At 35.5% G+C, this 16,246-nt stretch overlaps 1 protein-coding gene across 4 annotated transcripts in view; it reads left to right on the plus strand.

The window, feature by feature from the left end:
• The window catches only part of DYNC2H1 (dynein cytoplasmic 2 heavy chain 1), a 376,161-nt gene that overhangs the window by 214,299 nt on the left and 145,616 nt on the right, over nt 1-16,246 (plus strand). For all 4 annotated transcript variants that reach the window (XM_064375367.1, XM_064375368.1, XM_064375369.1 and 1 more), the window contains 2 exons: nt 667-875; nt 3,518-3,622. In XM_064375367.1, the coding sequence (XP_064231437.1) occupies nt 667-875; nt 3,518-3,622 (314 nt within the window). The remainder of the gene's footprint in view (nt 1-666; nt 876-3,517; nt 3,623-16,246) is intronic.

Here is a 16,246-nt window from a genome sequence, read left to right on the forward strand (position 1 = left end):
CTCCATTGCAAAATGAAATAATGTCTTATATAAGAAGTTCCTTTGTGGTTTTTTAATATTACATTTCTCTTCTGTTAAAATAGAAAGTGGGTAGTTGACTATGTAAAATCATGACATTTAGAAGAGCGTAATGTGTGAAGGTGTTTTGTAGTTTCCCTATTGATCATATTATTTTGTAAACTGACAGTTTCATCAAATGTGTAAAATTATGTTTTGGATAGTCTCTCTTAAGGAATTTCCAATTTAAGTAGCCAGGGTTATGTGGCAGATAATTCAGATAATCTGACTGGATTCAGAGTACCTCATTTCTATTTCAGATCTTTGAGATTATATAACTTTCTCATTTTGGTGCCTCAGCCTGCCTATCCCTTAGGAAGGTATCTCTATCTATATAATTGTATAATGTTAATACTTTTATGTTTGCTATGAGGATTAATTGAGTTATATGTAAAATACATGTAATAAATACATTTAATCATGTATAATATTTGGAAAATTTTACTTGATTAAAAAATCTCAAATATTTACTACTATTAATATTAATGGTCATTTGAAGAAATGATTTAATTGTATTAAATATATTTTGCTATATGTTATAACTCAAGCCAGGGATTTAGTTAATATTATAGAAACAAAATTAATAAAAATGTTTTTTTTAAATTATAGGTACCAAAGACGTACAATGGGAATTTGTACGTGGTTTACTTGAAAATGCTATTTATGGAGGACGTATAGATAACTATTTTGACCTTAGAGTTCTTCAGTCATACCTGAAGCAGTTTTTTAATTCTTCAGTTATTGATGTATTCAACCAAAGGAACAAGAAAAGCATTTGTTCATATTCCATTTCTCTGCCTAATACCTGCAGCATTTTGGTAGGTAAAATTAATGATTTTCAATCTATTTCCAGGTAGATATGTAAATCGTTGTTAAATATAGGTTACCTCTTTTCAAATGTGCCAAGTAGTTATTTACAGTTTGGATTATTAATTGTTATGACAATATATGGCCTGATTCTCTCAACTCTAGTAAGGCATCCTAAAAACTTCTGTGTACTTACCAAAAGTTGGGTGGTTGATTATAATAATAGGCTGGTGTGTAGGCAGATCTTCAAGGGAGTGGCCAAAGAAAATTCAAAGAATGTAGGACTACTGTGAAAAGTTGAAGTGGGAGAATATGCACTTCATAGTAGATATGATTATACTCTCATATATTGAAAAATATATGAGAGGACAAATAATAAATATGTGTCTTCAGTTTCTGGCTTGTACACTTAAAGATTGTCTAAATATATAAAAGGAATTTATCTTGTTTTTCACAGGAGCATTTTGTTTACATGTATTTATTTCAGCCAGCTGTAGCTTTTTGCCTTGAGCCATCACTTAAAAGCCTCCTAGAATGCACTCATCTTTTCCACAAAAATGTAATAAATATAGCCAAAAGATTTCATTCTAATTTATTTTGCTATAAACTTATATGTGTATAACTGTGCAAATAATGCTTTATTAGAGTACTGTTATTATACATTTTTTCATGAATTACAAAGATATATCTATTTAATTATGAAGTTCTCTGAGTTTTATACTATTTTCTTTCATTCAGATATTTTTTAAGAAAAATCCTTCATTTGTCACATAATTGTCAAAAAACAAAAGTTTAAAAATCACTATTAAATTTATTATTCTTACTGAATATCTTACCTATTGCCTTAAGTATCCCATCTGTTTTGTTTTTAGTATCTTTCATTTACTCATTCATTCAATAATATGCATTGAACATATGCTCAATGACAGCTCTGTTCTAGGCATTGTGGATATAGTGATTCATCTATGGAGTTTACCTTCTAGCAGAACCTTAGGGTAAATGAGTAAATAGAGAATATCATATATTATTTATACATTTATTTCAGATAGTGTACCCCAACAAGTCTTCCAACATTATTGTTAGAAGCTTACATTTCACAGCTTACAATTCATACAGAAATGTATACATTATAAATGCACAATTCCATGAATTTTTATACATTTACCACATGAGTATAGCCAGTACTGTGGTCAGAAAACAGAATATTATCAGCTTCCCAGAAGTTCTCCTTATGTTCCCTTCTAGTTACTACCTCTTTCACAAAGAGTACATTATCTTAACTCTAACAGGCTAGTTTTCCTGTTTTTATGCTGTTTATATAAATTGTATCACATGGTATGTATATTTTTTGTTTACAAGTAAGGATAAATCAGTCTGAATATGTAACTGCCAATTATTAGTCAGCATATCATTATATAGTTCTAGATAGACAGAATACTTTAGCCAGTCTGGATGAGAAGATTTCATAGCTGTTTTGAAACGAGCAAAGTGTATAACTCTACAAAGAGTAAATATTTTTAAATTTATAGGATGACTTATGAGAATCACTGTTTAGCTTTCTAATTGAGTTAGAAGAAAGACACTGAATGTTTCTCAGAATGATGATAATACATGCACACATATATACAAACATATACTTATGTACATGTACATTTATATGTATATATTGTGATTGAATACTTTGAGAAGGTTTACAAATGCTAAGCTAAAGGAGTGGAAGAATTTCAAAGGAAAGCATGACTTTCCAAAATGTGACATATTCACAGGTCCTGCGCTTCCCAGAGTCCAACTGTCTTCTTGGAAATACTTCTGGGGCAGCTGCCAAAGATAAGAAAGGATGAGGAGAATCAGAGACTAAGTCTCCCCATGCCTACTTCAGCAAACACAGTTTAGATGCACGTGCAGTTCTTGCCTTAAAATAACTTCTCTTCATGAGAAAACAGTTTCCATGTTTAGGCCAAACTGAATAAATCTTTTTGTCTGCACTTAGTTTTTCATTTAGAGTTATGAGTGAATAACTGTTGAGATGAATGCTCAACAAGCCAAGCTTATTCAATGTGTAGGGTAATTCTTAGGATGAAATAATAGAATTATCAATGCATTTTTATCACACCTCACCAGCAAACTGTAGACTAACTGGAATTGCTCTATGATAAAGTAATTTATAAAGCAGTGCTTGCATACTAGTGTGTGTCTACACGTTTACAAGATTTCTCTAAGTTAAACAGAAACAGAAGTAGATTGCTTGAATATTTGTCTTAATTTAACATGAGCAGAACTGCACTCTGCAGATTGATCTTTGGTAAGTTACAGGAAAAAAATTATAAAGCTTTCCTAAAAACATGTAACATAGTAGCTTACATATAGTAGGCATAGTCATTCAAATATGACTATATTTGAATGTTAAACAATTCAGGGTCCCTTTGTAGAAGTTACAATATGAAAACATAATATCAAGTAATTGAAGTATGAAGAAGTATTAATGACAGAATATTTCCCAAAGATAACTGAGTTAATATCATACAAAGTGAGATTTATCTAGAAAATAAAAAATATAGTAATGTAACATTTTAAATTATCTTTTCTATTTCAATGATTGCAAGTTTAATCTTTTTTTTTTTTAAAAAACTGTTTTTCACTTCTTTATATTTAGGACTACCGTGCTGTCATTGAAAAACTGCCAGAGGATGACAAACCTAGTTTCTTTGGTCTGCCTGCCAATATTGCTCACTCATCTCAGCGCATGATCAGTTCTCAGGTAACCTAACAAGAAAGTCTACCTTCAAAAAAGTTGCTACTGAGCCTGAAGGAGACAAAACTAAATTTGATATGGTACCATAGACCTCACAAGCTTTATTAAAACATTTTATTTTATTTGCACAACACATTCCAGTTTTACTTTAAATATACTTTTAAAAATATTTCATTTTCTGATTTTTTTCTTTTTCTTTTTAAACTTTTATTTTAGATTCAAGGGCAAATGTGCTGATTTGTTATATGGGTAAATTGTGTGTCGCAGGGGTTTGGTATACAGATTATTTTATCACGTAGGTAATAAGCATAGTGCCAATAGGTAATTTTTCAATCCTCACTCTCCTCCAACCCTCCACCCTCAAGTAGGTCCTGGTGTCTGTTGTTCCATTCTTTGTGTCCATGTATACTCAGTGTTTAGATATCACTTATAAGTGAGAAAATGTGGTATTTGGTTATCTGTTCCAGCACTCGTTTGCTTATGAAAATGATCTCCACCTCCATTCATCCTTGCTATGAAGGACATGGTCTTGTTCCAGCTCCTTCACATTCCTTGCTGCAAAGGACATGGTCATATTCTTTTCTTATGGCTGCACAGTATTCCACGGTGTATATGTATCACATTTTTTTAATCCAGTCTACAGTTGATGGCCATTTAAGTTGACTCCATATCTTTACTATTGTAAGTAGTGATGCAGTGAACATATATATATGTATATCTTTATGATAGAACCATTTATATTCCTTTGAGTATATACCCAATAATGAGATTGCTGGGGTGAGTGGTAGTTCTGTTTTAGGTTCTTTGAGAAGTTGCCAAACTATTTTCCACAGTGGTTGAACTAATTTGCATTCCCAGCAGTGGTGTATGAGCATCCCCTTTTCTCTACAACCTTGCCAGCACCTGTTATTTTTTGACTTTTTACATAGCCAGTCTGACAGGTATGAGATGCTATCTCATTACGGTTTCAATTTGCATTTCTCTAATGATCATGATGTCAAACTTTTTTTTATTATATTTGTTGGCTGCATGTATGTCTTCTTTTGAGAAGTGTCTCATGTTTTTTTTGTCCACTTTTTAATGGGGTGATTTGTTTTTTTCTTCTTAATTTAAGTTCCTTATAGATTCTGTACATTGGACCTTTGTTGAGTACATAGTTTGCAAACATTTTTCTCCTATTCTGTAGGTTGTCTTTTTACTCTGTTGATAGTCTCTTTTGATGTGCAGAAGCTCTTTAATTAGGTCTCATTTGACAATTTTTGTTTTGGTTGCAACTGCTGTTGGCATCTTTGTCATGAAATTTTTGCCAGGGCCAGTGTTCAGAATTGTATTTCCTAGGTTGTCTTCCAGGGTTTTTATTTTTAGCTTTTACATTTAAGTCTTTAATCCATCTTGAGTTGATTTTTGTATATGGTGAAAGGGAGGGGTCCAGTTTCCATATTCCTCATGTGGCTAGGTCGTTAACCCAGCACCATTCATTGAAAAGGAAGTTCTTTCCTCACTACTTGTTTTGTTGACTTGTCAAAGATCGTCAGATTGTTGTAGGTGTGTAGCTTTATTTATGGGCTCTCTATTCTGTTCTGTTGGTATATGTGTCTGTTTCTGTAGTTCTCCTCATCGATATCTTTCACCTGTATACTTTGTTAATACTTCTGATTGTATTATGAAATTCTTGTAGTGAATTTTTCCATTCCAGAAGTAGTTTGGTTCTTCCTTAAAATTGCTATTTCATTTTTCAGCTCTTGGATTGATTGACTGGATACCTTGGATTCCTTGGATTGTATTTCAACTTTCTCTTGAATTTCGTTGAGACTTTTTTTTGCCACATTCTGCCTTGTATGTCATTTCAGATGTTTTAGTGCACCGAGGCACTGTTAAGAATTTAGCTAGAATAGGCTGCTAGCATATGAGGGCAACTGATATAGGGTGTTCTTACCCACTTATGGGCTTTTTTCCCATGGGCTCTTACCTGATGAGAGTACTCAGGAGCCTTTTTGTGTGACAGAAACCTGAGGGAGAGAAACATAGCAATTTTGTGGGGAGAGGTCTATAAGATTCTGCCCCTACCCTAAATAAAAGGAAATATAGACCCCCACTTTAAATAAAAGGTATCTTCAGAGGAATTTGAAACCTGTACTGCAAAAAATTACCCTCAAATCCAGCTCAACTCCTCACTTACCACAAACCCCTAAATGCCTATCAGGAAGAAATTTATTGCATTTCTAACTTTTAAAACTTCCTTAGTCTCTACTGCTCTAGACAAAATGTTCAGCTTTCAAAAAACATTACAAAATATATGAAAATTCAAGAAAAGGTAACACTCCAGGAACAATCCAGAGAACCAGAATAAGATATGACAGAGTTGTTGGAACTACCTAACAGGAAATTTAAAATAATTACAATCTGTATGTTTAAAGTTCTGATGTGTATGTTAAAAGTTCTTTTTCTGATGAAAAAGCATAACATGCAAGATTAGATGTTTAATTTTAGCAGAGATATGGAAACTATAAGAATGAATAAAATGAAACTGCTAGAAATGAAAAGCACAATAACAGAGATGAAGACCATCTTCAACAAGTTTATAGCCTTGATATAGCCAGGGAAAGAATCAGTGAAATTGAAGATAGAGCAATAGAAGTTACCCAAACTTCTCTGCTATTCAGTTTTTCTTCAATAGCGTTGAAGAAAAAAGTGGAAAGCAAAATAGAACAACAAAGTATCCAGGAATTGTAAGATAAAATCAAACAATCTAACAATTGTATAATTAGTATTCACAAATCCACAAAGCTTGAAGAACACTATGCTGGATAAATTTTCACCACCTCACCCTTTCCTAAAAAACAAACACACATAGACATAAAATATTAAAAGTGGAAAAAAACTGAAATACCAAAGCCAGCAGCAGGATAGAGGAAGTGTTGTGGAAGAAACACACAGCACCTACAAAGAAACAAATATTAGGGCAGCTTTTTCCTCAGAAGCCATTCAAGTCAGGAGAAAATGAGATTGTGGTAACTTTAAAGTGCTGAATAAAAAACTGGAAACCACAAATTCTAACTCAGTGAAATATCTTTCAAAATGAAGTAGTAAATAAAGTCTCTCTTGGCTGGGGGCAGTGGCTTATGCCTGTAATCCCAGCATTTTGGGAGGCCAAGGTGGGCCGATCACTTGAGGTCAGGAGTTCAACACCAGCCTGGCCAACATAGTGAAACCCTGTCTCTATCAAAAATATGAAAAATTAGCCAGGGGTGGTGGCGTATGCCTGTAATCCCAGCTACTTGGGAGACTGAGGCAGGATAATTGCTTGAACCCAAGAGGCCAAGGTTGCAGTGAGCCAAGATTGCACCACTGCACTCCAGCCTGGGTGACAAAATGAGACTCCAAGTCAAAAAAAAAAGTCTTAAATAAGACAGAATTTATTGCCAGCAGACTTACTCTATAAATTGTTACAGGAAGTTCTTCAAACAGAATAGCTATGTTTCCAGGAAGAATGTAAATATAATGACCTATTAACACACATTTGAATGTTTACAAGCTGAATAACTTTCTGCTTTATAATTTTAATACATAGCTATTATAAAATTGTGTGTGTAAAAAAAGGTGCAATTATTATAAGGTTTATGTGTTTATAAAAAGGAGGATTCTGAAAACCTTAGATGTTATTGAAACTCATTTCTACCATACTGGCTTTCCCAACAGCAAAGCCTGTATTATTCACGGGAGGGAGTGCATTTATGGTTGTGGGTAAGGGTGCACATGACTATTTTTTAATGGGATATGGATTTGGTGGCTTTTACCAATAAGTTGTTTCTAAGGATATATTTTAATTCTAATGTATCTTATCTGTCAAAAAATCCAATAAATAGAAAGTTAATAGATATTTTCATCATCATCATCATAATTTAAGGACCATGGAAAATTAACTTTTATCTAAGTAGAAATTTCTTTTTCTCTTTTAGTAGAAATTAGATGCTGAAAACATCTACAATAAGTTCAACTCTAGGTTTCTTTTATCAGTAATATCATGGTTTTATTTAGCTGTTTTATGTATTTCTTTTAAATTCTTATTTTTCCTTTTAATGTTTGCATTTGTTAATAATCATTCAGTGATGGCACCTTCTCTAGGCTAAGAACACTTGCAACATGTTGCCTGGAAAGAAATGGTGTAAAATTTGTTATTTTTGAACAAAAGTCAGAAAAATGTGAACCTACTTTACCTTTGAAAATATCCTTACTAATTTAATAGTTTGAATGAAATTGAGATATAATAAAATCTTAATTTAAAATTTTTCCATCTCTGTTAATTCCTGAGGCAAAGAAAGTAATTTATTCTAGTCTCTTCACTAGGTAGCTATGTGCCTAGTAACACTTTGAGGATTCTACTAGTTAAAAAAAAAAGAAAAAAAAAAAACAAAGACAGTGGGGTAGATTTAGATATTTCTGGCACAGATAGGGTAGAAGAGAATTTAGCTACAAGGAGTATCAATTGTAAATCAGTTGTAAATTGTAAATCACTTGTAAATTGGATAAATCCGTTTTAAAATCAAATTTTTAAATTTGATATTAAATTGTAAATATCAAGTGTAAACTTTGGTTTTCAGTCTAACATTTCCATGTAATAAAGTTTTTTATTACAGAAACCATTTTTAGTTCCCAAAACCAGTTTTAGTTGGCCTTTTGTTACTTTTTATAATAAATTCAAAGTTCAGTGTCAATATCTAATATGTAATATCAATATAAATTGCCTATAAATATTTGTCTTTAATTTGTTTATTTTTCATTTTATTTATTTTATATATATATATTTATTTCATTTTAGGTTCTGGGGTACATGTAAAGAACATGCAGGATTGTTGCATAGGTACATACATGGCAACGTGGTTTGCTGTCTTCCTCCCCATCACCTATATCTGGCATTTCTCCCCATGTTATCCCTCCCAAACTTCCTACCCCCCACTGTCCCTCCCATAGTCCCCCACCGACAGACCTCAGTGTGTGATGCTCCCCTCCCTGTGTCCATGTGTTCTAATTGTTCAGCACCCGCCTGTGAGTGAGAATATGCAGTGCTTGATTCTCTGTTCCTGTGTCAGATTGCTGAGAATGATGGTTTCCAGGTTCATCCGTGTCCCTACAAAGGACACGAACTCATCATTTTTTATGGCTGCATAGTATTCCAGGGTGTATATGTGCCACATTTTCCCTGTCCAGTCTATCATCGATGGGAATTTGGGTTGGTTCCAAGTCTTTGCTATTGTAAACAGTGCTGCAATGAACATATGTGTGCATGTGTCCTTATAATAGAATGACTTATAATCCTTTGGCTATATACCCAGTAGTGGGATTGTTGGGTCAAATGGAATTTCTATTTCTAGGTCCTTGAGGAATCGCCACACTGTCTTCTACAATGGTTGAACTAATTTACACTCCCACCAACAGTGTAAAAGTGTTCCTATTTCTCCACATCCTCTCCAGCATCTGTTGTCTCCAGATTTTTTAATGATGACCATTCTAACTGGCATGAGATGGTATCTCATTGTGGTTTTGAATTGCATTTCTCTAATGACCAGTGATGATGAGCATTTTTCAATATGTTTGTTGGCTTCATAATATGTCTTCTTTTGAAAAGTGTCTGTTCATATCCTTTGCCCACTTTTGGATGGGTTTGTTTTTTTTTCTTGTAAATCTGTTTTAGTTCTTTGTAGATTTTGGATATAAGTCCTTTATCAGATTGGTAGATTGCGAAAATTTTTTCCCATTCTGTTGGTTGCCAATTCACTCTAAAGATTGTTTCTTTTGCTGTGCAGAAGCTCTGGAGTTTAATTAGATCCCATTTGTCTATTTTGGCTTTTGCTGCCAATACTTTTGGTGTTTTTGTCACGAAGTCCTTGCCTATGCCTATGTCCTGAATGGTTTTGCCTACATTTTCTATTAAGGTTTTTATGGTGTTAGGGCTTAAGTTTAAGTCTTTAATCCATCTGGAGTTAATTTTAGTGTAAGGTGTCAGGAAGGGGTCCAGTTTCTGCTTTCTGGAACATGGCTAGTCAGTTTCCCCAATGTTTATTAAACAGGGAATCCTTTCCCCATTTCTTGTTTTTGTCAGGTTTGTCAAAGATCAGATGGTTGTAGATGTGTGGCGTTGCCTCCAAGACCTCTGTCCTGTTTCACTGGTCTATATCTCTGTTTTGATACCAGTACCATGCTGTTTTGATTACTGTAGCCTTGTAGTATAGTTTGAAGTCAGGTAGTGTGATGCCTCCGGCTTTGTCTTTTTTGCTTAGGATTGTTTTGGCTATGTGGGCTCTCTTTTGGTTCCATGTGAAGTTTAAGTTGGTTTTTTCCAGTTCTGTGAAGAAGGTCATTGGTAGCTTGATGGGGATAGCACTGAATCCATGAATTACTTTGGGCACTATAGCCATTTTTCATGATATTGATTCTTCCTAACCATGAGCATGGAATGTTTCTCCATCTGTTTGTGTCCTCTCTTATTTCCTTGAGCAGTGGTTTGTAGTTCTCCTTGAAGAGATCCTTTACATCCTTTGTTAATTGTATTCCTAGGTATTTTATTCTCTTTGTAGCAATTGTGAATGGCAGTTCATTCTTAATTTGGATCTCTTTAAGTCTGTTATTGGTGTATAGGAATGCTTGTGATTTTTGCACATTGATTTTGTATCCTGAGACTTTGCTGAAGTTGCTTATCAGTTTCAGGAGATTTTGCGCTGAGACGATGGGGTCTTCAAAATATACAATCATGTCATCTGCAAATAGACACAGTTTGACTTCCTCCTTTCCTAACTGAATATCCTTTATTTCTTTTTCTTGCCTGATTGCTCTGGCTAGAACTTCCAGTACTATATTGAATAGGAGTGGTGAGAGAGGGCATCCTTGTCTAGTGCCAGATGTGGAACAGAATGCTTCCAGTTTTTGCCCATTCAGTATGATATTGGCTGTGGGTTTGTCGTAAATAGCTTTTATTATTTTGAGATACATTCCTTCGATACCTAGTTTATTGAGAGTTTTCAGCATAAAGGGCTGTTGAATTTTGTTGAAGGCCTTCTCTACATCTATTGAGATAATCATGTGGTTTTTGTCTTTGGTTTTGTTTATGTGGTGAATTACGTTTATAGACTTGCGTATGTTGAATCAGGCTTGCATCCCTGGGATGAATCCTACTTGATCATGATGGATAAGCTTTTTGATATGCTGTTGCAATCGGTTTGCTAGTATTTTATTGAAGATTTTTACATTTATGTTCATCATGGATATTGGCCTGAAGTTTTCTTTTCTTGTTGAGTCTCTGCCAGGTTTTGGTATTAGGATGATGTTGGTCTCATAAAAAGATTTGGCTAGGATTCCCTCTTTTTGTATTGTTTGGAATAGTTTCAGAAGGAGTGGTACCAGCTCCTCTTTGTATGTCTGGTAGAATTCGGCTGTGATCCCATCTAGACCTGGGCTTTTTTTGGTTGTAAGCTATTAATTCCTGCCTCAACTTCAGCCTTTGTTATTGGTCTAATCAGGGTTTCGACGACTTCCTTGTTTAGGCTTGGGAGGATGTAAGTGTGCAGGAATTTATCAATTTCTTCCAGGTTTCCTGGTTTGTGTGCATAGAGTTGTTTGTAGTAATCTCTGATGGTGGTTTGTATTTCTGTGGAATCTGTGGTGATATCCCCTTTATCATTTTTTATTGCACCTATTTGGTTATTCTCTCTTTTCTTTTTTATTAATCTGGCTAGTGGTCTATTTTGTTGATCTTTTCAAAAAACCAGCTCCTGGATTTATTGCTTTTTTGAAGGTTTTTTTGTGTCTCTATCTCCTTCAGTTCTGCTCTGATCTTAGTTATTTCTTGTCTTCTGCTAGCTTTTGAGTTTTTTTGACCTTGCTCCTCTAGCTCTTTCAATTTTGATGACTAGGGTGTCAATTTTAGATCTTTCCTTGCTTCTCATGTGGGCATTTATTGCTATAAATTTTCCTCTAGACACTGCTTTACATGTGTCCCAGAGATTCTGCTACATTGTGTCTTCGTTCTCATTGGTTTCAAAGAACATCTTTATTTCTGCCTTCATTTTGTTGTTTATCCAGTCAACATTCAAGAGCCAGTTGTTCAGTTTCCATGAAGTTGTGCAGTTCTGAGTTAGTTTCTGAATTCTGAGTTCTAATTTGATTACACTATGGTCTGAGAGACTGTTAAGATTTCCATTCTTTTGCATTTGCTTAGGAGTGATTTACTTCCAATTATATGGTCAATTTTAGAGTAGGTTTGATGTGGCACTGAGAAGAATGTATGTTCTGTGGATTTGGGGTGGAGAGTTGTGTAAATATATATTAGGTTTGCTTGGTCCAGGTCCGAGTTCAAGTTCTGGATATCCTTGTTAATTTTCTGTCTCATTGATCTGTCTAATATTGACAGTGGAGTGTTAAAGTCTCTCAGTATTATTGTGTGGGAGTCTAAGTCTCTTTGTAGGTCATTAAGAAATTGCTTTATGTATCTGGGTGCTGCTGTATTGGGCACGTATTTAGGATCATTAGTTCTTCTTGTTGCATTGATCCTTTTACCATTATGTAATGCCCTTCTTCGTCTCTTTTGATCTTTGTTGGTTTAAAGTCCATTTTATCAGAGACTAGGATTGTAACTCCTGCTTTTTTTTTTTTTTTTTTTTTTTGCTCTCCATTTGCTTGGTAAATCTTCCTCCATCCCTTTATTTTGAGCCTATGTGTATCATTGCATGTGAGATGGATTTCCTGGATACAGCACACCAATGGGTGTTGGCTTTTTATCCAATTTGCCAGTCTGTGTCTTTTGATTGGGGCATTTAGCGCATTTACATTTAAGGTTAATATTGTTATGTGTGAATTTGATCCTGCCATCTTGATGCTAGCTGGTTGTTTTGCCCATTAGTTGATGCAGTTTCTTCATTGTGTTGATGCTCTTTACCATTTGGTACGTTTTTGGAAGGCTGGTACTGGTTGTTCCTTTCTATGTTTAGTGCTTCTTTCAGGAGCTCTTATAAAGCAGGCCTGGTAATGATGAAATCTCTGAGCAATTGCTTGTTCATAAAGGATTTTATTTCTCCTTTGCTTATGAAACTTAGTTTGGCTAGATGTGAAATTCTGGGTTGAAAGTTATTTTCTTTAAGGATGTTGAATATTGGCCCCCACTGTCTTCTGGCTTGTAGGGTTTCTGCTGAGAGATCTGCTGGGATTCTGATGGGCTTCCCTTTGTGGGTAACGTGATCTTTCTCTTTGCATGCCCTTAGCATTTTTGCCTTTATTTCAACCATGGTGAATCTGATAATTATGTGCCTTGGGGTTGCTCTTCTTGGGGCATATCTTTGTGGTGGTCTCTGTATTTCCTGTAGTTGAATGTTGGCCTGCCTCGCCAGGTTGGGAAAGTTCTCCTGGATAATGTCCTGAAGAGTGTTTTCCAGCTTGGATTCATTCTCTCTGAAACATTCATGTACACCTATCAAACGTAGATTAGGTCTTTCCACATAATCCCATATTTCTTGGAGGCTTTGTTCATCTCTTTTTACTCTTTTTTCTCTAGTCTTGCCTTCTCATTTTATTTCATTGAGTTGATCTTCAATCTCTGATATCCTTTCTTCTGCTTGATCGATTCAGCTATTGAAACTTGTGTATGCTGCGCAAAGTTCTTGTGTTGTGTTTTTCAGCTCCATCAATTCATTTATATTCCTCTCTAAGCTGTTTATTCTTGTTAGCATTTCATCAAACCTTTTTTCAAGGTTCTCAGTTTCTTTGCACTGGGTTAGAACATGATATTTCAGCTCAGAGAAGTTTGTTCTTACCCACCTTCTGAAGCCTGTTTCTGTCAATTCATCAGACTCATTTTCCATCCAGCGTTGTTCCCTTGCTGGTGAGGAGTTGTGATCCCTTGTAGGAGGAGAGGTGTTGTGGTTTTGGGTATTTTCATCATTTTTACTCTGGTTTCTTCCCATCTTTGTGGATTTATCTACCTGTGGTGTTTGTAGTTGGTGACTTTCAGGTGGGGTCTCTGAGTAGACGTCCTTTTTGTTGCTGATGACGTTCTTTCTTTCTGTTTCTTAGTTTTCCTTCTAACAGGCCCCCCTGCTGTAGGACTGCTGGAGGTCCACTCCAGAGCCTGCTTGCCTGGGGATCACCTGCAGCAGCTGCAGACAGTAAATATTGCTGTCAGTTTCTTCTTCTGTTATCTTTGTCCCAGTTGGATACCTGCCAGATGTCAGCCTGAGCTCTCCTTTATGAATTGTCTCTTTGGTTATACAGGGGTCGGGGAGCTACTTGAGGAGACAGTCTGTCCCTTATAGGAGCTCAAGTGCTGAACTGTGAGCTCCGTTGTTCTGTTCAGAGCTGCTGGGCAGGTACATTTAAGTCTGCTGCAATGGAACTCATAATTGCCTTTTTTTCCCAGGTGCTCTGTCCCAGGAAGGTGGGGCTTTATTTATAAGTTTCTGTCATTCTTTTGCCTTTTTTCATAGATGTCCTGCCCAGCGAGGAGGTAGCCTAGTCACAGTCTGCCAGCAGAAACGTTGCTGAGCTGCCGTGAGCTCTGCCCAGCTGCTGTGTAAACTTCCTTGCAGTTTTGTTTATAGGGATATAGTTAGAACTGTCTCGGTAATGGTGGACTGACTTGGTAATGGCGAACTGCCTCAGTAATGATGGACTGCCTTGGTAGTGGTGGACTGCCTCGGTAATAGCAGATGCCCTTCCCCCTGACAGTGCTGGACCATCTCAGGTCCAGTTGTGCTTGCCGTGAAATTCTCAGTCCAGAGCGTTTCAGATTGCTGGTCTTTGTCGGGGTGGGACCAGCCAAGCCAGATCACCTGGCTCCCTGTTTCAGCCCCCTTTTTTTCAAGTGAATGGGTGGCTCCATCTCAGACTTTCCAGTCGCCAGTTGAAACGGTGCCCAGCTTTGTGTGTGTTTTTGTGTGGAGACTCACTGCGCCAGCTGAAACAGCTGCACTGGAGACTCGTGGCGCTTTTCTGCCCAGGAATCTCCTGGTCTGTGGGCAGTAAAAATTTGTTTGGAAATGTGGTGATCACGCGTCCTCTGTGTTTTCGCTGGAAACTGCAATCCAGAGCTGTTCCTATTCGGCCATCTTGGATCCTCTCTGCACTTGTCTTAAATTTGAAGGTTTTGATACACTTCAGCAATTGAACACATTAAGTACCTGAGAAATGTGTATTTCAGTATTTTGAAAATGTTCTGGTAAGCAGATTTCTTAAGATAGAGAGGATTTTTGTTTCATGGTAGAATTGGCTGCTTGTAGAACAAAGTTTACAGTAGACTACTACAGTATGATAGATTTTCAGAATACAAAGATTGCTGTGGAACAGTCTTTCCACATGCCGAGGAGAGGAGGGTATTTTCTAGTAATCTTCTCTGAAACTTTCAGCTGTAAAATGAACCTTTTCAAAGAAACGAACACCAGAGAAACCAAATATTCCTTAATTATTCACCTTGAAGAATTTTGAATTGTTTCTTCAGTTTAGCAAAATATGTTGCCCATAATTACCATATGTATCAGGGCTTTCATGGATTAAAATATCGTCTTTGGAAAATGACTTCAAGAGAGATTTTTCAATGTCCCTTATTTTGTCATGGCATTTCTTTGATTTAGCATCCAATAGTGCATTTTAAGAGCATCTATCAGTATTTTGAAATTTGTTTTTTTAGGTCAGTGTTGACATTTCCTTTTGAAAAAAGGAAGAAATGAGGGAATGAAAGGAATAGGAAACATGCAAAGAAAGATGTTAGACTGATAAACATATATTTCTAACATCTTTAATGAGTATACAATTCTTGGTCCTTTAAGTTTTTATGTAACAGAGCTGCCTGCTCTGGTTTATATGGAATGTTTCAATCAGAGACTTCTACTAGTTTCAAAAGTAGAAATAAGGAAAAGTTAGAAGCTGTACAAAATTTATGATCTACGAATGAAGGAGAAGAATAGGATGTTTGGTATGGGTAAACCATAGCTCTGGCCATGAGATTAGCAGAGAGGAGAAAAATATGCTTTTGAAAATTATTTTTTAAAATGGCAACCTGTACAAGGAATCTCTTTAAGTCTCACAACAGTGACTTTTGATATTGCTAGTATTATGTGAAATACCTTTACTGACCCAGCCATCATTTATTACAAACCAAATTATGCCATCAGATAGCTCTACTTAAATCTCTTTTAAAATTTTGATTTTGTCTTCTCCCATATACAGTTCATTAGTTTTTATTGTATATATAGTGTTATCCTTTTAACCTGTGTTTATGATGATGATAATGATTTTTATACTTCTTGTGTTCCCTGTAATAGGTTTTGTGATAAGCATTTTGTATGAATTATCTCACTTAACTCTCAGAATAAGAGAGGTTACTGTCAAACTCATTCTATACTTGAGGATATTGAGGCCCAGGGAGGTTTTTATTTTTTCTGAGATCATATGTTTAGAAAGTTACTAAACTAGAACTTAAATGTGTTACTGAATACTAGTTCATGCCTGTATGACACACTCATAGAGTAATGGTAGATAACTTGTGTTATGAGATTCAGTAGCTTTTCTCCATAGTGGTTTAACTTACCACATAACCTCCTTATATGGGGCAAGAAAAAAGATATTTTGCTAGGCAAAACTAATTGGCAA

The sequence above is a fragment of the Aotus nancymaae genome, unplaced genomic scaffold (genome assembly GCF_030222135.1).
Source record: "Aotus nancymaae isolate 86718 unplaced genomic scaffold, 86718_ANA_hifiasm-v0.15.2.pri h1tg000012l, whole genome shotgun sequence".
In the NCBI taxonomy this organism is placed as follows: domain Eukaryota; kingdom Metazoa; phylum Chordata; class Mammalia; order Primates; family Aotidae; genus Aotus; species Aotus nancymaae.